This window comes from Callospermophilus lateralis, chromosome 15 (genome assembly GCF_048772815.1).
Source record: "Callospermophilus lateralis isolate mCalLat2 chromosome 15, mCalLat2.hap1, whole genome shotgun sequence".
In the NCBI taxonomy this organism is placed as follows: Eukaryota; Metazoa; Chordata; class Mammalia; order Rodentia; family Sciuridae; genus Callospermophilus; species Callospermophilus lateralis.
Genome location: NC_135319.1, coordinates 40792581 through 40810408, shown reverse-complemented (window position 1 = coordinate 40810408; position 17828 = coordinate 40792581). Strand labels below are relative to the sequence as shown.

The 17828-nt window shown below is 35.7% G+C and overlaps 1 protein-coding gene and 1 non-coding gene across 2 annotated transcripts in view; both read right to left on the bottom strand.

The window, feature by feature from the left end:
* Mypn (myopalladin) overlaps positions 1 to 17828 on the bottom strand; it is a 99867-nt gene that overhangs the window by 66920 nt on the left and 15119 nt on the right. Inside the window, exon 3 of the mRNA XM_076834135.1 lies at positions 16152 to 17054. Within this exon, the coding sequence (XP_076690250.1) occupies positions 16152 to 17053 (902 nt within the window). The 5' untranslated portion in view covers position 17054. The remainder of the gene's footprint in view (positions 1 to 16151; positions 17055 to 17828) is intronic.
* LOC143381707 (small nucleolar RNA U3) lies at positions 14345 to 14551 on the bottom strand. The gene has a single exon (XR_013088876.1). It is a non-coding gene; the product is annotated as a small nucleolar RNA U3 (small nucleolar RNA).

Sequence of the window (17828 nt, the reverse complement as noted above, 5' to 3'; positions counted from 1 at the left end):
ACCAAGACAAATTTGTGATAGGACCAAAAACTGAGTCACATAAAAATAGACATCAAGAACCAAGACAATAATCACTTTAGGTCAAAATAAAAAGGAATACATTTGGCCCTATATATTTGTGGGTTCCTCATCTTCAGATTCAACCAATTGTGGATCAAAACTATTTGGAAAAAAATTGTGTCAGTACTGAGTATGATTTTTTTCTCCTGTAATTTCCCTAATTCCCTATAGTATAATAACTATTAACAAATCATTTGCATTATACTAAGTATTGTAAGTTATCTAGAGATGGGAAAGTCTGGAGGTTTAATTCAGTGGTAGAGCACTTCACAGCAAGTTTGAGGTCCTAGGTTCAATCCCTAATACCCTCCCCGCCCCCATAAAAGGTATGCTAGATGATGTGCATAGACTATGTGATATGCAAATATTAAACAAATAGCTTTATATAAGGGACTTGAGTATCTGAAGATTTTGGTATCCACTGGGGAGTCCTGGAATCAGTCCCCTGAGGACATAGAGATGACCATGCAAGCAAAGAAATATTCATTTTTTCTTTCTAGGCTTGGTAGTGAACAATATTCATATGGTAACAATAAAATAAAAATTAAATATTTCTTAAAAACAACAGTATGTTATGATCATATGGAAAAATGTAAAAAATGAAGTGAGGGTGCTGGTTTAATGTAGGGGAACTAAACTCCTACTTGACAGAACAGGAAATCAATAGAAAGTAGCTTACATTAGCATGGTAAGCAACAGCAGTGTAAGCATTTTACGGTGGTTCACTTTCTGTGAAAACAAGAATTTACTAGGTTATTTGCCCTTTCACTGTGTTGATATTTACACTGATAGTACAAAAGACACAGTGGGTAAAGCTGCTGATTCTTTATTAGCAACACAAATTAAAGCACTGTCACAAAACTGATGATGGTTTTTGGATCCACTACCATGCTCATAGTAAGAGAAAAAAAAATACAGTTTCAAGAAAAAATTGAAAAAGCAATAAAAATCATGACTTTTACTAAATTTCAATATTGAGCTGGGCATGGTAGAGCATGCCTATAATCCCAGTGGCTTGAAAGGCTGAAGCAGGAGGATGGCAAGTTCAAATCCAGCCTCAGAAACTTAGTGAGGCCCTAAGCAACTTAGTGAGACCCTAAGCAATTTAGTGAGACCCTGTCTCTAAATTAAGAATATAAAAAAGGGCTGGTGATGTGGCTCATTGATTGATTGAGCATACCCCTGGGTTCAATTCCCTATATAGAAAAAAAATAAAATAAAAATCAACTTTGAATTCATGTCTTTTAAAAAAAATTTTTTTTTAGTTGTTGATTGACCTTTATTTTATTCATTTATTTATATGTGGTGCTGAGAATTGAACCCGGTGCCTCACACATGTGAGGCAAGTACTCTAACACTGAGCCATAACCCCAGCCTGACATGTCTTTTTAATATTTTTTATTTTCTCAAAAATAATGGAAGTAAGCCTGTCATTTCAAGTAAAAACAACTGATAGTATTCATTGCCAATGGAAAAAAAAAATTGAGCTTTCAGGAAAAACTAGAAAATTTGTATCCCCCCAGAGTGAGTTTAGGGTTTCAATACTTAAAGACTTTTTATTTCATCCAAAAGTATTTAGATTAAATCAAAAAATTTTTTGAAATTATATAATAAAATGTTTTACCCTTTGGAAGATCTGCATTATTATTTTCCAAATGACCAAATGTTATCTATTCAAAGGTCAAAATAGACCAATAGGTTTTAGAATAGCAAAGGACAAAAGTTCATTGGTATGGTTTCAGATTTCACATCGCAACTAACCTTCAGGAAACTACTGCTAGTTGAATTTTGTTGTAGTATTAAATAGCAATAGCCACAAAGATCTGAAAGGTTATTAAAATGCTCCTCCTATTTCCAAAACATATCCGTATAAGACTGGATTTATTGCACTGACTTCAATCTAAACAGCACATTACAATAAACTGAATGTAGAAGCATATGTGAAAATCCAGCTATCTTCTGGTAAACTAGACACTAAAGAGTTTTGTAAAAACTGTAAAATAATACAACTCACTAAAACTTTTTGCTTTGGAAAAGCTATTCCTTATAAAATTAACATGTTTATTATTGTTATCTAAAAATGAATGAATAGCTGGTGTGGTGTAATCCCAGATTGGGAGAAGAAAGCAGGAAGATCACAAGTTCAAGGTCAGCCTCAGTAATTTAGGGAGGCCCTAGGCAACTTAGAAAGACCCTGTCTCAAAACAAAACATAAAAAGGGCTGGGACTTAGCTCAGCGGTAAAGACCCTGGTTTCAATCCCCAGTACAAAATGGGGCAGTGGGTGGGGAGGGGTCAGGGAATGCATGCATAAATATTTAAAACATTTCTCAGTTTAATTTTTAATACAGTAAATAATTATAAACAAAACCTATTTTGAGTCTCAATCATTTTTTAAGATTATAAAGGGGGGTCTGTCAGAGAATCAAAATTTTGAGAATCACTGGTATATTACTCAGAAATCAAATGGGAAATACATAGGAAACTGCAGAGAGTTGAAAGTAGTCTGTTCTTTAGTATTTGATTTTTAAACAATGTAGCTCTATTTATTTGATGAAACAAATATAAATAGCTATTTCAAAAAAAGAAATCCTTTATTTCTATAAATATTACAGGATTATCTCAATTCTTTAGATTTCTCATCTTTACCAAGATGAGAGTGAAATCATCCATTAATGATTGGCTAGCCAGAAGGAGTTAAGAGGAATGATTCAAACTGGAACTCTCAATCAAAAGTGATCTAATCCCTACTCAAATGGCCAGGATGGCTTCAAACAATTCCAAAGAACAAGTAGTAACCATGTCTCTGTCTATAATACCATGAGTGGCTCAGAAACAACATGCTGGTCAGGTGAAAGGGTCTTAAATCTACCCTGCTACCCTGAAGAATTTTGAGGTAGGAGAATAACATACTCTCCTCAAAGTCTATCTATGTTAGGTCATGCTTTCATAGAAATGTCCTTACCAGGGCACATTTTTAGAAAGCCAAGTCCTAATGACTCTTACAGAATGGCAGCAGGTGCCAGATGTGATTCATGGCTCAGCAGAAATGAGTCAATGTTCTGGGAAACAGGGCAGGTCCAAATGACAGAGAAGGACCCACCTTTGATGCACTGGTATAGCTGGTCAGATCTGCTAATTTGGCTATCTACCAAGCTGGGAAAGGAGGATACCGAAGAAACACATTTGTCAGATTTAACTGGACTTTTTGGCTGCAAATCACCATTCTGCTGTTAAGTTACTATTTCATCTAAAATATGACTTGGATAAATGTTATGACTCATTGTTTTAGCACATTAACAACTTCTAAATGTAATTTGAATGTGATATTCTGGCTCACCAGAAATAATGCTCATTAAAAGAATAATTACTCAGAGTCCAACTTCAACCTTGACCTAGCCCTTCCAAAGTCCTTTTCCCACCTATGCTTCTTTCTTCTCATACCCTGTTCTTTTCTTTTGTAGAAACTATGTCATTTGTAATCATATATTTATTTGTAGGTTTATTTCCTTAATGTCTCTCTCTTAATGTCCCTTTCTGGGCAATAAATACCACAAAGACTAACAAGACCCAAAGTTATGTTGGATTTTGTGACTCAATTTGGCCTTTTGAATGTCCTGTTTGATTGCTATTAAGTTAAAAAAAAAAAAAAAAAAAAAAAACAACTTAAGTTTTCATGTCCAGTGGCTGTGTTTTACTGGATAGAACATAAGGGTGTATGCAGGAAGATAGTTTTTTTTTTTAAGTTTTATTAAAATTTATTGAGTGGAATCTTCTTCCACCTGATGGTAACTTAAGAAAAGCATATATAAGCAATTATCTATATGAAGATGTCAAGACCATACCTTGCTACATCGCCAATTTTAGATATAACAAGAGAGAATGAATAAATGTGATTTTTTTTGAAGGGGGTACCAAAGATTGAACTCAGGAGCACTCAATTATTGAGTCACATTCCCAGTCCTATTTTGAGACAGGGTCTCATTGAGTTGCTTAGCACCTGCTTTTGCTGAGGCTGGCTTTGAACTCATGATCCTCCTGCCTCAGCCTCCCCAGCCTCTGGGATTATAGGCATACACCACCACCACCGTGCCTGACTGTGAAAATAATTTTTAAAAAATGAACAGACATTCTTCAGAAGAAGAAATACAAATGGTCAACAAACATATAAAAAAAAATGTTCAACATCTCTAGCAATTAGAGAAATGAAAATTAAAACTACACTGAGATTTCATCTCACTCCAGTCAGAATGGCAATTATCAAGAATAATTGGGGTTATGGCTTAGTGGCAGAGTGCTTGCCTAGTTTGTGAGAGGCACTGGGTTCAATCCTCAGCAGTGCATAAAAATAAATAAATAAAATAAAGTATTGTGTTCATCTGCAACTAAAAAAATATTAAAAATAAAAAGGATACAAGTAACAATAAATGTTGGCAAGGATATGGGGCAAAGGATACACTTATACATTGTTGATGGGATAGAAAGCAGTATGAAGACTCCTCAAAAAACCAGGAATGGAACCACCATTTGACCCAACTATCCCATTCCCAGGTTTGTATCCAAAATATTTAAATCCACATACCACAGTGACACAGTCATATTGATGTTTATAGCAGCTCAACACACAATAGCTAAGCTATTGTAAATTTGCAAGTAAATGGATGGACCTGGAGACTATCATGCTAAGTGAAATAAGCCAGTCCTTAAAAACCAAAGGTCTAATGTTTTCTCTGATATGTGGAAGCTAACCCACAATAAAAGGGGAGAAGGAAAGAATAGATGTTTAGTAGAATAGACAAAGGGGAATGAAAGGAGGGGAGGGGGAATAGGAAAAGGAAAGAAAGTGGAATGAATTCAAAATAATTTTTCTATGTACTTATATGAATATACCATAGTGAATCCTACCATCATGTACATCCATAAAAATGGGGTCCTAACTAGAATAAGATATATTCCATGCTTGTATAATTATATCAAAATAAATTCTACCATGATGTATAACTTAAAAGAACCAATTTAAAAAAAAAAGAATTGTTTTTAAAGTAAAAGAATTTCTTCCATCAATAGATTTAAAAAAAATTGAAAAAGATGAAATTACTTTGGACAGGGTTAGAAATTCTTCATTTCCTTCATCTCATTGTAGTTATTGCTAAATCACTACATAATTCATTTATTTATTTAATTTATTATTTATGGCTGGACACATGCATGCCTATAATCCCAGCAGCTCAGGAGGCTGAGGCAGAAGGATTGCAAGTTCAAAGTTAGTCTCAGCAATTTAGTGAGGCACTAAGCAATTTAACAAGAGCTTGTCTCTAGATAAAATATAAAAAATGGGCTGGGGATGCAGCTCACTGGTTAAGTACCCCTTGATTGAATCCCCTGTACCAAATAAATAAATAAATATAAAAATAAAATTTAAAAAGTTATTGTTTATTATTTATTCTCTTTAACCTCAAGTAGAATGCAATATGGCGCTGAACTTTGCTTTATTTGTAAGAACTCCTGAGTATGTGATGCATAGAGTGTGTTGGATGAATTGTTATTGAATGAATGAACGTGAATTTTCCAGTTTTGTTGTCTTTGATTCAATGTATTTGAATCTTTACATATTACTTTTTTTTTTTTGGTACCAGGGATTGAACCCAGGGGCACTTAACCACTAAACCACATGCCCAGCCCTTTTTATTTTATTTTGTTTTGACACAGGGTCTTGCTAAATCGCTTCAGGCGTCACTAATTTGATGAGGCTGACTTTGAACATGCAATCTTCCTGCCTCAGCATTTGGAGCCTTTGGGATTATAGGTGTGTGCCACCACGCCTGACTTTCCATATTACATAGTTTAAAGTATAATTTCTTCCTTTCTTCTGCTTGCTACTCTAAATTTTTCTTTCAAGAATAAATTCTTCTATTTGCTCAATTGGGAGCTTTTCACCGTGTTGATTTCCCCTACCTGTTGGAAAACCTTGCATGTTAGGGGATGTTGGCTCTGATTATAGGAGTGGTTGCTGGTGATTGTTGGGGAGAGGCAGACCATGATTTTAGGTAGGCGAACATTGTGTACCAGTAGCTCCTCTGACTTCCTGGCTATTGTTAGCTATCTGGGACACTGCCCTGTCTTTTCAGAACACATTTGCTGCTCTGGCTTCCGTGTTTAGGGCTGTGCTTGTTGTTCAGCCTAAACAAGGGAAGAGGGAGGCACTGACCTGCACAGCTGCTCAGACTGTAATTCCCAGATTAATCACCCTGACTGCCCCGGGCCCTCTCCTGCTTATTCTGTCTCATGCCTCTGAGCCTAGAGTACACCCAGAAGAGTTGTCAGCTCCACAGTATTTTTTTTCTGGGATATGATTTGGATTTTGGTTTTCCTTGTCAAACAGATTCCTTGTGCTTAGAGGTAAATTTAGTATAAAACCAATAAAACTAGGTTTCTCATTGACATGGCTCCCTTCTTAGGCCCTATGCTTAATTTTGCATTCATGATTTGGCTCTATTTATCTTACAGGGGACCTCCCAATTTTTATAAGCTTCAAGGCTTACAAAATTTGGATCTGACCCTCCATAAAAAATTTCTTTTTAATATATATTTTTTAGTTGTTGATGGACCTTCATTTTTATTTATTTATATGAGGGGTTAAGAATCGAACCTAGTGCCTCACACATACTGGACAAGCTACTCTACCACTGAGCTACAACTCAGCCCTCCATATGGAATTTCTACCTGTGGGAAATTTCTAAAAATTTTGCACTTACAGATGGTATTCTATGTTGTGTTCCAGTTACATTTTGGGGTGCTGGAATGTAAGATAGGCCCATGAGCTCAGTCTACCATTTTGATATGGTGCCCTTTTCACAGTAAAATCACTTCTAATTTGCCTTCTGTACCTATCACCCTCTCAAAACTGCTCTTACCGAGTCCATTGGTGGCCTTCATATTATTAAATCAAATGATACCTTCCAGTTTTCATTTCACTTGACTTCTAATTAGTATTCAGTGTAGTTGACTACTTATTCCATTCTGAAGCAACTCTTTTTTTTTTTTTTATGAGCCCCATTTTTCTCCTTCCACTTAGGATATAACTTTCCAACCTCCTTTCAGAGGGATTTCTTCCTCTACGCAAACTTTAAATGTCAGAATTCCTATGCAACATTGCAGAGACAGAAGTGATACTCAAAAAGATTAACAGCTGCTTCAGAAATGGATACCCTAACCAATCATAATGAAGGAAACCACAGGCACACTCAAGGGCTGTACCAATTATACTGATTAAATATCACTTTTGGAGTGATATCTGCTGCTTTTGTAGCAATTCTTTTCTGACAAAAGTATGAATAAGAAAATTGAGGTCAATTTCTTACAAAAATGTAAAAGTTAAAATATTAGCAAACCAGATCTAGAAATATAAAAAAAGATAATCAATTATGACCAATTTGTGTTTCTCTCGAGAATTCAAGTTTCATTTAACATTGTAAAACTAACATTCTGTACCAAATTAACAAAGAAAAAAATAACAATCTTAATAAATGCAGTGTTTAATAAAATTCCATTTCCATTCATTATTTTTAAAAAATTCTTCCTAGACAAAAGGATTTATAACAAAATCCTATGTAATATTGAAAAATGGAAAGTATTCTTGTTAAGATTAAAAATAAGCCTGGAGCACCTAGCATCAGCATTTCTGTTCAACATTGTACTTGAGGGCTTAGCCATCTGAAAAAGGGAAAAGAATGAAATTCAAGAGAGGATTGGACAGGAAGAATACTCAAAAAATCTATGATCAATTTTCATGAATTAGCAGTTTGTTGAATAAAAATTTCCTAAAGAAGAATTATTTCATGAAGTTTATAAAGTCAACTACATTTCTATATGTAACAAAAATAGAATATAATTTTTAAAAAGGTACCATTTATATTAGGTACCTATGCATAAAGCTAATTCAAGATTTGTAAGACTCTAAGAAACAATTATAAATCTTTATTAACAGATATTCAAGCAATGGAAAAATATACCTTGTTCTTGAATATTAAAGCTCAATATTTTAGCTGGGTGCAATGGCACACACATAATCCCAGAGGCTCCAAAGGCTGAGGCAGGAAGATCACAAATTCAAGGCCAGCCTCAGCAATTTAACAAGGTCCAAAGCAACTTATTGAGAATCTATCTCAAAATAAAAAATAATTGGATATGTGGCTCAGAGGCCGAACCCTCCTGGGTTCAATCCCTGGTACCCCACCCCAAAGCTCAATATTTTGAATATATCAAATCCCCTATAAACTGATCTATAGATTAAATTCCATAAATCTTTTTTTTTTTTTTTTTTTTTTAATTTTTTAATATTTATTTTTTAGTTCTCGGCGGACACAACATCTTTGTTTGTATGTGGTGCTGAGGATCGAACCCGGGCCGCACGCATGCCAGGCGAGCGCGCTACCGCTTGAGCCACATCCCCAGCCCCCATAAATCTTATTATATTTAAAAAATGTTAGTGAAATTTGTCATGATGATTCTAAAACTTGTAGAAAAAAGATCAAAATGAACCAAAAATTCTTAAAATAAAAAAATTGGAAATCAAGGACTATGAAAAACCTATTGTAATATGATAAACCACAGGAAAAGAACAGAAAGCCCAGAACTATATCCACAAGTACATGGAATTTTGCTGAATGATAGAACCAGCACTAGAGAAAAGTGGGGAGAAGATGTACTTTTCCATAAGCTGCTGTTGGAAAAATTGGTTATCCAATCAGAAACAAAAAAACAAAAACCACAATGGTTTGCCTGATTTACAAAATATACAAAAATCAACTTTAAGTGGGTTAAAAAAAGACATGGAAAGCAAATTATAAAACCTTTAGGAGAAAATATACAAGGAGTATATCTTTTTTACTTTTGAGATTAGAATTTCTTAAAATTGACACAAGCTACAAAACCCAAAAACATAAAAAGGAAAACTAATTAATTCGATACAAAAGTTAAGAATGACTAATATCAAAAGACACCATAGCGAAAACAAAACAAAACAAAAATCAAACTAGGAGAGGATATTTTTATAACACATGTGTCACATGATTGGTATCAAGAATATTTGAACAAGTAGAAAATGGGTCAAAGATTAAGCAAGCCCTTTATAGAAACCGAATCTAGAATGGCCCATAAATCTATGAAAAAATTCACAATCTTATTACTAACTCTGGAAATAAACATTTAAACCACAGGTGTTTCACCAATAACACTTCATACCCACTACCTTGGCAAAACTTAAAATATCTGGTGATGTCAATATTGGCAATGATGTAGAACAACCAAAATGCTTATACAATGTTGTTGGGAATGTAAATTGAAACAATGCCTTTGGAAAACAGTTTGATGTTATTATGAAGTTGAAGTTATGCATACTCTGCTAGTAATTCCATGCCTAGACACACTCATGCACCAGGGAAAATTCAGAGAATATATTAGAAAATGTATATCATCATTTAATGAGGAAAAATATTAGAAGCAACCCAAATTTACATCAATAATATAATAATCTGGCCATATAGTAAAATATTATAGAGCAATGAAAATGAGTATAATAAATAGATTTACCTGCACTTCTTAAGGAAAAGAGTAGCAAAAGAATATAGACATTCTAATTCCATTTACATAAAGTTTTGCAACCACATAAACATACTAATTTTTTTTTACATTATATTATGGAAACTTTAAACATACACAAGGTAGAGAGACTAGTACAGTGAACCCCTGTGCCCATATCAACAAATTATCAGCAGTTTGTTAAAACAAAGGCAGCTGGCCTCATCCCTAGAGATTCTGACTCAGTTAGACCCAAGTGTGTCTACAATGCTGTTCCATAAAGGTCCCAGGTGATGCTGACTCTCCTGGGTCAGGGACCCTCTTTGCCTCTTTTAGGAGGCTCTCAGAATCTGGCCTCTACGTCTCTGGACTTAACCTCAAATAATTTCCTCCTCACTTTATGTTCTAGCTGCATTTCAATTCCTTAAACTTAATATTTGCTTTGCTGACTCAAGGACTTCAAATTTTCCATTCTCTCAGCCTACAACACTTTTTCTTGCACCTTACTTTGCTGAGCTAACTCTCATCTTTTATGTTTCAGCTTTAATACCATGGTTCAGGAAAACCTTCCCAACCTATACAGCAGGTTTGGTCCCTCTGCTAACTTCTGCCTTCTTTATAACATTTATCACAATTGTAATTGTATAATCACTTGCAAAATTTTTATTACCTAGTTGGGCACAGTGGCACACGCCTGTACTCATAGGCTGAGGCAGGAGCATCAAAAGTTCAGAGCCAGCCTCAGCAACTTATCGAGGCCTCAAAAACTTAGCAAGACTCTGTCTCAAAATAAAATATTAAAAGGGCTGGGGAGGTTGGGGTTATGGCTCAGTGGTAGAGTGCTCGTCTAGCATGTGTAAGGCCCTGGGTTCGATCCTCAGCACCACATAAAAATAAATAAAATAAAGGTATTGTGTCCAACTACAACTAAAAAATAAATATTAAAAAAAAGCAAATTCCCCCTTTAAAATAAAAAAGGGTTGCGGGGTCTGGGGATGTGGCTCAGTGGTTAAGTGCCCTGTGTTCAGTTCCTGTTACAAAAGAAAAAAGTTATTGTCTGTGTCCCTTACTAGACAAAACTCCATAATCGCAGTGAATTTTTCTGTTTTATGGCTGCTTTTTTAAAATTTCCTTTTTTGCTGCATGGGGGTTCCACATGCATGCTAAGTAAGTGCTCTGCCATTGAGTTACACTCACAGTCCCTTTGAAATTTTTTATTTTGAGATGGAGTCTGTCTGAGGTGCCCGGGCTGACCTTGAATTTATACTACTCCTGCCTCAGTCTCCCAGGGATTACAGGTGCGTGCTGCCATGTCTGGCATGCTTGCTGCTTTAAATTTAGCACGTTCAATAGTACCGGGCACATAAATAGCCACTGGATATTTGTTGGATGAATGAATCTAAATTTTCCCCTAAAGGTAGAAGAATATCCTCTAAATAATATAATATGAAATCCCTCTATGTCATTTAAGATATCCTTTTTCTTCATAACAATTTTGTTTCCTTTATCTTTCCTTGGCACATAACTTGTAGGAACGTAACTGAAGTAGCAAAAACAAAACACAGTGGCCATCATTATCTATAAAAAGGTAAATTGGTGCTGTCTCAGAAGGTTGTATACAAGCAAACACAGAGTGACCCAGCTGTACATTCCTGGGAAAAGAATTTGGCATCAGGATACAAAAAGGGATCATGGCCATTTGCTGTGAATTCTTGCAGACTCTTTCATCTGTGGTTAACGCATGAATGTATTTCATTTTCTAAGACAAGGCCTCTGATGAAACTAAATTCAAAATTAACATGCTTTGAAAAACACTAGCTTCCATCATTCAGGATCCTGCTTCTACTTATAAATCTATCTCTACTCAATTAACTTGGAAATCAACCACAATATAAGCAAAAATGATTTTTCAACTTGCAAAACTAGTGTCACAAGAACATGGGTAAAACACTGATAACACATGGGTTAGCATATGGATAGTTGCCAAGTATACGTATATTTTCTTGCTAAAATAGTAAAACATTACTGTCCTTACTGACTGTGATTTTTTTGTTTGTTTATTTGTTTGGTACTGGGAATTGAACCCAAGTGTGCTTAACCTCTGAGCCACATCCCCAGCCTCTTTTTATATTTTATTTAGAGACAGAGTGTCACTGAGTTACTTAGGGCCTTGCTAAGTTGAACTTCTGTCCTCCTGCCTCAGTCTTCCAAGTAGCTACGATTATAGGCATGTCTCACTGTGCCTGGCTTGACTATGGTATTCTTATTCAACAAATTGAAATGACTCTTCTTAATAATTAAATGATTTGTGTGTGTGTGTGTGTGTGTGTGTGTGTGTGTGTGTGTGAGAGAGAGAGAGAGAGAGAGAGAGAGAGAGAGAGAGAGAGATTGAGGTAACATGCAATGGTTTTGGGGGGCAAACTATTGTTAAAAGAAAGCTGGAAAACACTTTTCCACTCTAGCACTGGACTGAACCAACTAGAAGTTGGTTTTAAATATTATGTGTCCCTCTGTAAATATCAGGAAACCACAAGTACTTAGCCATGTCAAGAACACAGGGTGATGATGGAATAGATGAATCCCTTTGATGAGATCGACTCAACATCTTTGTATGTGGGCACAGAGATATTGTGGAAGACTTTTCCCAGTGACCAGATTACTCCTTAAGGTTGCTCTAGTTCTCTAATCCTCTCATCTGACCTTCAGTCAAATTTCTGACTGCCTATTAGATATGTTCCCTCCACCCCTCAGACTCAAATCTCCATCAACTTCCTCCACAAATTGGATACCTCTTCCATTTTCTCAGTACTGGCCAGTGATCCCCATCTCTGTTTCAGGTATCCAGTTTCAAACTTATGGGATAAATTTTTTACTCAACCTTCCCGTTTAGTTAATAACCAAGTTCAACTTGATGATTGCCTCTTCTCTTCTAAATATTGATCATTAACATCTTTTCTCTGTCCCACTGTACCCATTCCAGTCCCAACGGACATGAGATGATTACAATGTCAGTGTCAGTATCTGTGACTTTATATAATCATGTTGAGTTGACCTGACCCGAAAGGACGCATCTCTAATCTTTCCTTACCTGTTACCCTGGTTTCAATACAGTCAAGTCCTTGGGATTCCCTGAGAACACTTACTTTGGATCTTTGCACTTGCTTTCTCCTACAGATAGCCTCCTATACCTCCTTAATTTTCCTTTATCTTGCACTCCAGGCAAGGTAACTCACATCTTCCTCTGGGCCACCATTGTGTCCAGTACACACTTGTGTTATAGCCCTTATTATACAATATTGCAAATCAAAAGTGCTTTGATTACGTGTCTGTCTGTTTTTTGTACTAGATTATGAATTAGCCTGTCAACATAGTTGGGACTTGATTTTAAAACAAGGTCCCTCACCTCCCAAACTCATGATTATTTTGTATTCCCAGTGAATGGTTTTAGTAACTCTATATTTGCTGAATTAAATGAGCTAATTTCTACCTAAATTTTTTCACTTTTCAAAATTCAATTAAAAGTCCCCTATGTCTCTGAAGCTTTCTTTGATTTTTCTAGTTCCCCTAGTCTAATACTAATTAAGATTTATGTATGATAAAAATTAGGGTGATTTTTTAAATAATTGGATTGCAAACTCTTTGAAGGCAGGGACATGTATTTGTATCATCTGAATCATTATATTGACAACACTGCTGAGCGCAAATTAAAAGATAAACAAATAGTTGCTTTCTGATTAAAGTTGTATAAATTCTGTGCTTAAGAAAACAGTGACAGCTATTAACCCATCTTGAAAATTATAAATTTTTTATTAATTGAACTGTAGTCATGAAATAAAAATACAAAATCATTCAGAAATGAATTTAGTGAGTTCCTACTAGTTTCCTAGAATCAAATCAGTGGTTGGGGTATAGATATAAATTTAATTAGTAATGAAATTCTTCTCAGGTAAAATGAACATTACCACATGAAAGCTGAGTATTTTTCTTTCACTTTCAAATTTGTAGATTTGTAAATTTTTACTTGGTTGATTAAGTAGTTTTTGACTTGCTATAAGATGACTTTGTTTTCAGGGAATGGGTAATTTATAGTTTTTCCTGGCTGATTTTTTATTTTTCTCATGGGTGCACCAAATTCATTCATTCTTTCTTTCTTTTGATACTGGATTTGAACCCAGGCATCCTCTGTCACTTAGCTACACCTCTAACTCTTCTTATTTTTTATTTTGAGGCAGAGTCTCACTAAGTTGCTCAGGCTGTCCTTGAACTTGTGATCCTCTTCCCTCAGCCTCCCCTGGGATTACAGGCATGTACCACCACACCTGACTGAATTCATTCTTGTATCTAAAATTGTCACGGTTGAGAAATGGCAAGGATGAGTCCCTGGATGATCTGGTCTGACCAGAGTCCCAGGGAGCATCCTTCATTAGGCTTGTTTACAGTAGAAGGGCAATCCCATCCTAAGTCAACTATTTCACTCCTGATTTAAATTTGAGTTTCTTGTTTTCCTCCTCTTCCTCCTCATCCTCCTCTTCCTTCTTTTTTTGGTAACAGGTATTTACCATTGGGCTATATCCCCACCCCTATTTTGCATTTTATTTATTTATTTATTTAGTCTCACTGAGTTGCTTAGGGCCTTCGCTGTTCCTGAGGCTGGCTTTGAACTTGCGATCCTCCTGTTTCAGCCTCCCAACTTCTTTTTTTAAAAAAGCACTCAGTTGGTGTCCTTCCCCTTTACTCTCCCAAGGAGAACAATATAACCAATAGCAAATGGAGGTTGCAATGAAGCAACACCAAGAGCCAGCTTCACACTTAGGAGATGATGCTATAGGTCCTCCTGGTTTCTGATGCTCTACGTGTCCAGAGAAACTTCTCTAGTACTCAACTACAGAAATGATCCCTGAAAATATAGTCTTTTTTTTTTTTTTCCTGTTTCTTTATTCATTAATTTTGCTGAGTGATTACTATGGGCCAGACTCTGCTTGGTACTCAAGATTCAAAGACAGAAACACCAGAACTCTGCCCTCAAGGAGGAGATAATAAAACCTGATAATAAAATGCAGTGCTGCTGTAGAAATAATATTTGATATGTCTTATGAAATTGATAATATTTGAAAACAAATTTCAATATATGAATATGTCTTTGGGGCAGATTCCCTTGAAATAGTATGCATATGGAAAATACTAATTATAATGATAAATATAAACGTATTAATACTATATTCTATAATGTGAGTATTATATCAGAAGTCATATTCTAGGAGTAATTAGGTGGTTAGGAAAGCAAGCAACTCTTATAAAACTCTAAGTACCAGTAATTGTCTACTAAAGTAAGATACTTCAACCACATTATTCACATGTTATAAGAGGCAGCAAATGTTACCCTGAGGACTAAGGCTGGTTCCAGGTTTGTAGGACCATAAATGTGAAAGAGATCCTTAAAAATACAAAATAAAGTTAGAACACAAAATTAGGTATAGCTTATGCAGAGCAGGAGGCCTAAGTTTATGTTTTGTCTGCCTCGAGGAAAGATAACTTTAGTGGGCACATGGGAGATGAATATTCCCTCTACTAATCAGTCATATTAGGGAAAGACTTGGGAACTAGGCAGACTAGTGTTCATTAATTTGATAATCAAAACTTTACAATAAATATATTACATGTAAAAATGAGTCTTTAAATTGATGTTAACCACAGCCTTATTTTGTATTTATCCTACCACTTGGCTTTCTTGAATATTCAAAAACAAAACAACAGGTATTCACCGAGTAGAGATCTTAAATGTAAAATAAGTTTTTCCTAGAAAAACTTAGCATCCAAATTGAGATGGGCTATAAGTATAGAATTCACACTGTGGTTTGAATACTTGGCATAAAGACTACAATGTAAAATATTTGATTAGATAATTACATTTTGAAATCTTTTTAATATACTGGCTAAAAATAAGGTCTATTATTAGTCTTAGTCTCACCTAGTTCTTTTTATTTTTAAAAAATAATGAAAAGTAGAAAATGAGTTGATTGATTACAGTGCTAGGGATTGCACCCAGCGCCCCATGCATGAGGCCTCATGTAAGACCTCTACCACTGAGCTACATCCTCAGCCCTAGAAAAAAACTATCTATCTATCTATCTATCTATCTATTTTTTGTACCAGGGATTGAACCCAGGGTGGTTCCACCACTGAGCCACTTCCCTAATCCATTTTTTAATCTTTATTTTGAGACAAGGTCTTGCTAAGTTGTTGAGGTTGAATTTGAACTTGCGATTCTCTTGCCTCAGCCTCCTGAGCCATTGGGATTACAAGCATGAGCCATGTCAGCCCTAGAAAATTTTAAACTACATACATTGCTAATATTATTTTTCTTTTCTTTTGAACAGAGCTTCTTTAGACACTCTACTTTTCTCAAAGGAAGTATATATAATTTCTGAAACCACATACTTAACAGGTCACACTTAGCAGAATCATGGTAGATGGAAAGCACCATGCCAAACATTACTAATGGGACATTTTTACCTTACTTGAGGAGGTGGAATTCCTACCACTATGCAATCCAACTGTACTCGGGATCCTTCGGGAACTTCTCTGCTTCGTAACTTTTGAGTGAACCGGGGAGGTTGACCCAGAGGTTCTTCATAGTACAAAGATGAAGGCGAAGACCCTGGGGTGGTGTCTCCACCAGATGCCTCACTGGCAGCCTGCTCAGCTTCACGCCTCTTGGCTTCCTGTTGTTCAAGGGCATGATTCACTTCGTTATCCCTGGTATCTGTAGGGATAGGGATGGGAACAGAAGATCTTTCTCGTCTTTCTGACAGATCTGAGAAACTGGGACTGTTTTCCTGCGTAACTTTGTTCTGAGATTCCAATTTACTCTTGTGGTTTTTGCAGGCACGAGGTCTAATCCTCTTGGAGCTATGGGCCTTGAAAAGGGAGGAAAGCTCCTCAATGAAATCGGCTGCCTTATTTAGGAATACTTTTTTGGACTGGGTTTCAGAACTATATTGTGGCCTTTTTGCCTCCTGGGGGTCCTCTTTAGAGCTAGTAGGACTTCGAGGGTTTTCCTGACAGAAGTTAGGCTCAAAACTTGATTTAGGTGAGTGTTTCATCTGATCAGAAGCTAAACGTTTTCTGGCTTGAGCTTCATCAGTTTTCTCCAAAGGATCATGATTGATTGCCAATCTTGCCAAATTGACACTTTCATCTAATTCTTCTTGGCTCAGAAAGGCTGAAAGATCTGGAAGGTCATCTTGGCCTCCTGCTCCTTCAGCAGCCCCAGAGGGACTGCCGAAATGGAAAGGGTTAGAGGAAGGTTCTGCTCGACTCCTCTCGTTGTTTCCCCGATGTCTGGTTTCAGCTAAATAGCTTTCTCTTAGAAGTTGAGATATGGAAGTAGAAGCTTCTATGCTGTCGTCTTGCATGCTACAACAAAACAATAATAACAAAAATAGGATCACTTCTAGGAAGTAATGTCTATATTTATTACAGCATGATGTATATTCTTAAGCACTTAGAACTCAAAATAAAAATCATCTCATTTTTAAAAAAAATTTTAATATTTATTTTTTAGTTCTCCGCGGACACAACATCTTTGTATGTGGTGCTGAGGATCGAACCCGGGCTGCATGCATGCCAGGAGAGCGTGCTACCGCTTGAGCCACATCCCCAGCCCAAAATCACCTCATTTTGACACTTTTACAAAATTTAAGGACTTAAAGATTACTTGCCAATTATAAAATAAGTAAAAATTGAAGGAAGTCTCCCTGAAATTGAAAATAAAAGCCTGAGAAGTTACTATTTTATTAAATTCTTTAAATGCAATTTCAATTGTGAAAGCTATGGTATAGTTATAGTGATATTAAATATAATGTCGAGGCTGGGGATATAGCTCAGTGGGTAGAGAACTTGCCTAGCATGTGTGAGACTTTGGTTTTTTTAATCCTCAGCACTAAAAAGAAAGAAAAGAGAGAGAATAGTAGAATGAATTGGACATAACTCTCCTATGTTCATATATGAATACATGACTAGTGTAATTTCATATCGTGTTCAACTACAAGAATGGGATATAATTAGAATGTTATACTCCATGTATGTATAATATGTGAAAATACATTCTACTGTCATTCATATCTAAAAAGAACAAATAAAAAAATAAAATGAAGAAAGATAGGGGGAGAGAGAAAAAAATACAATGTC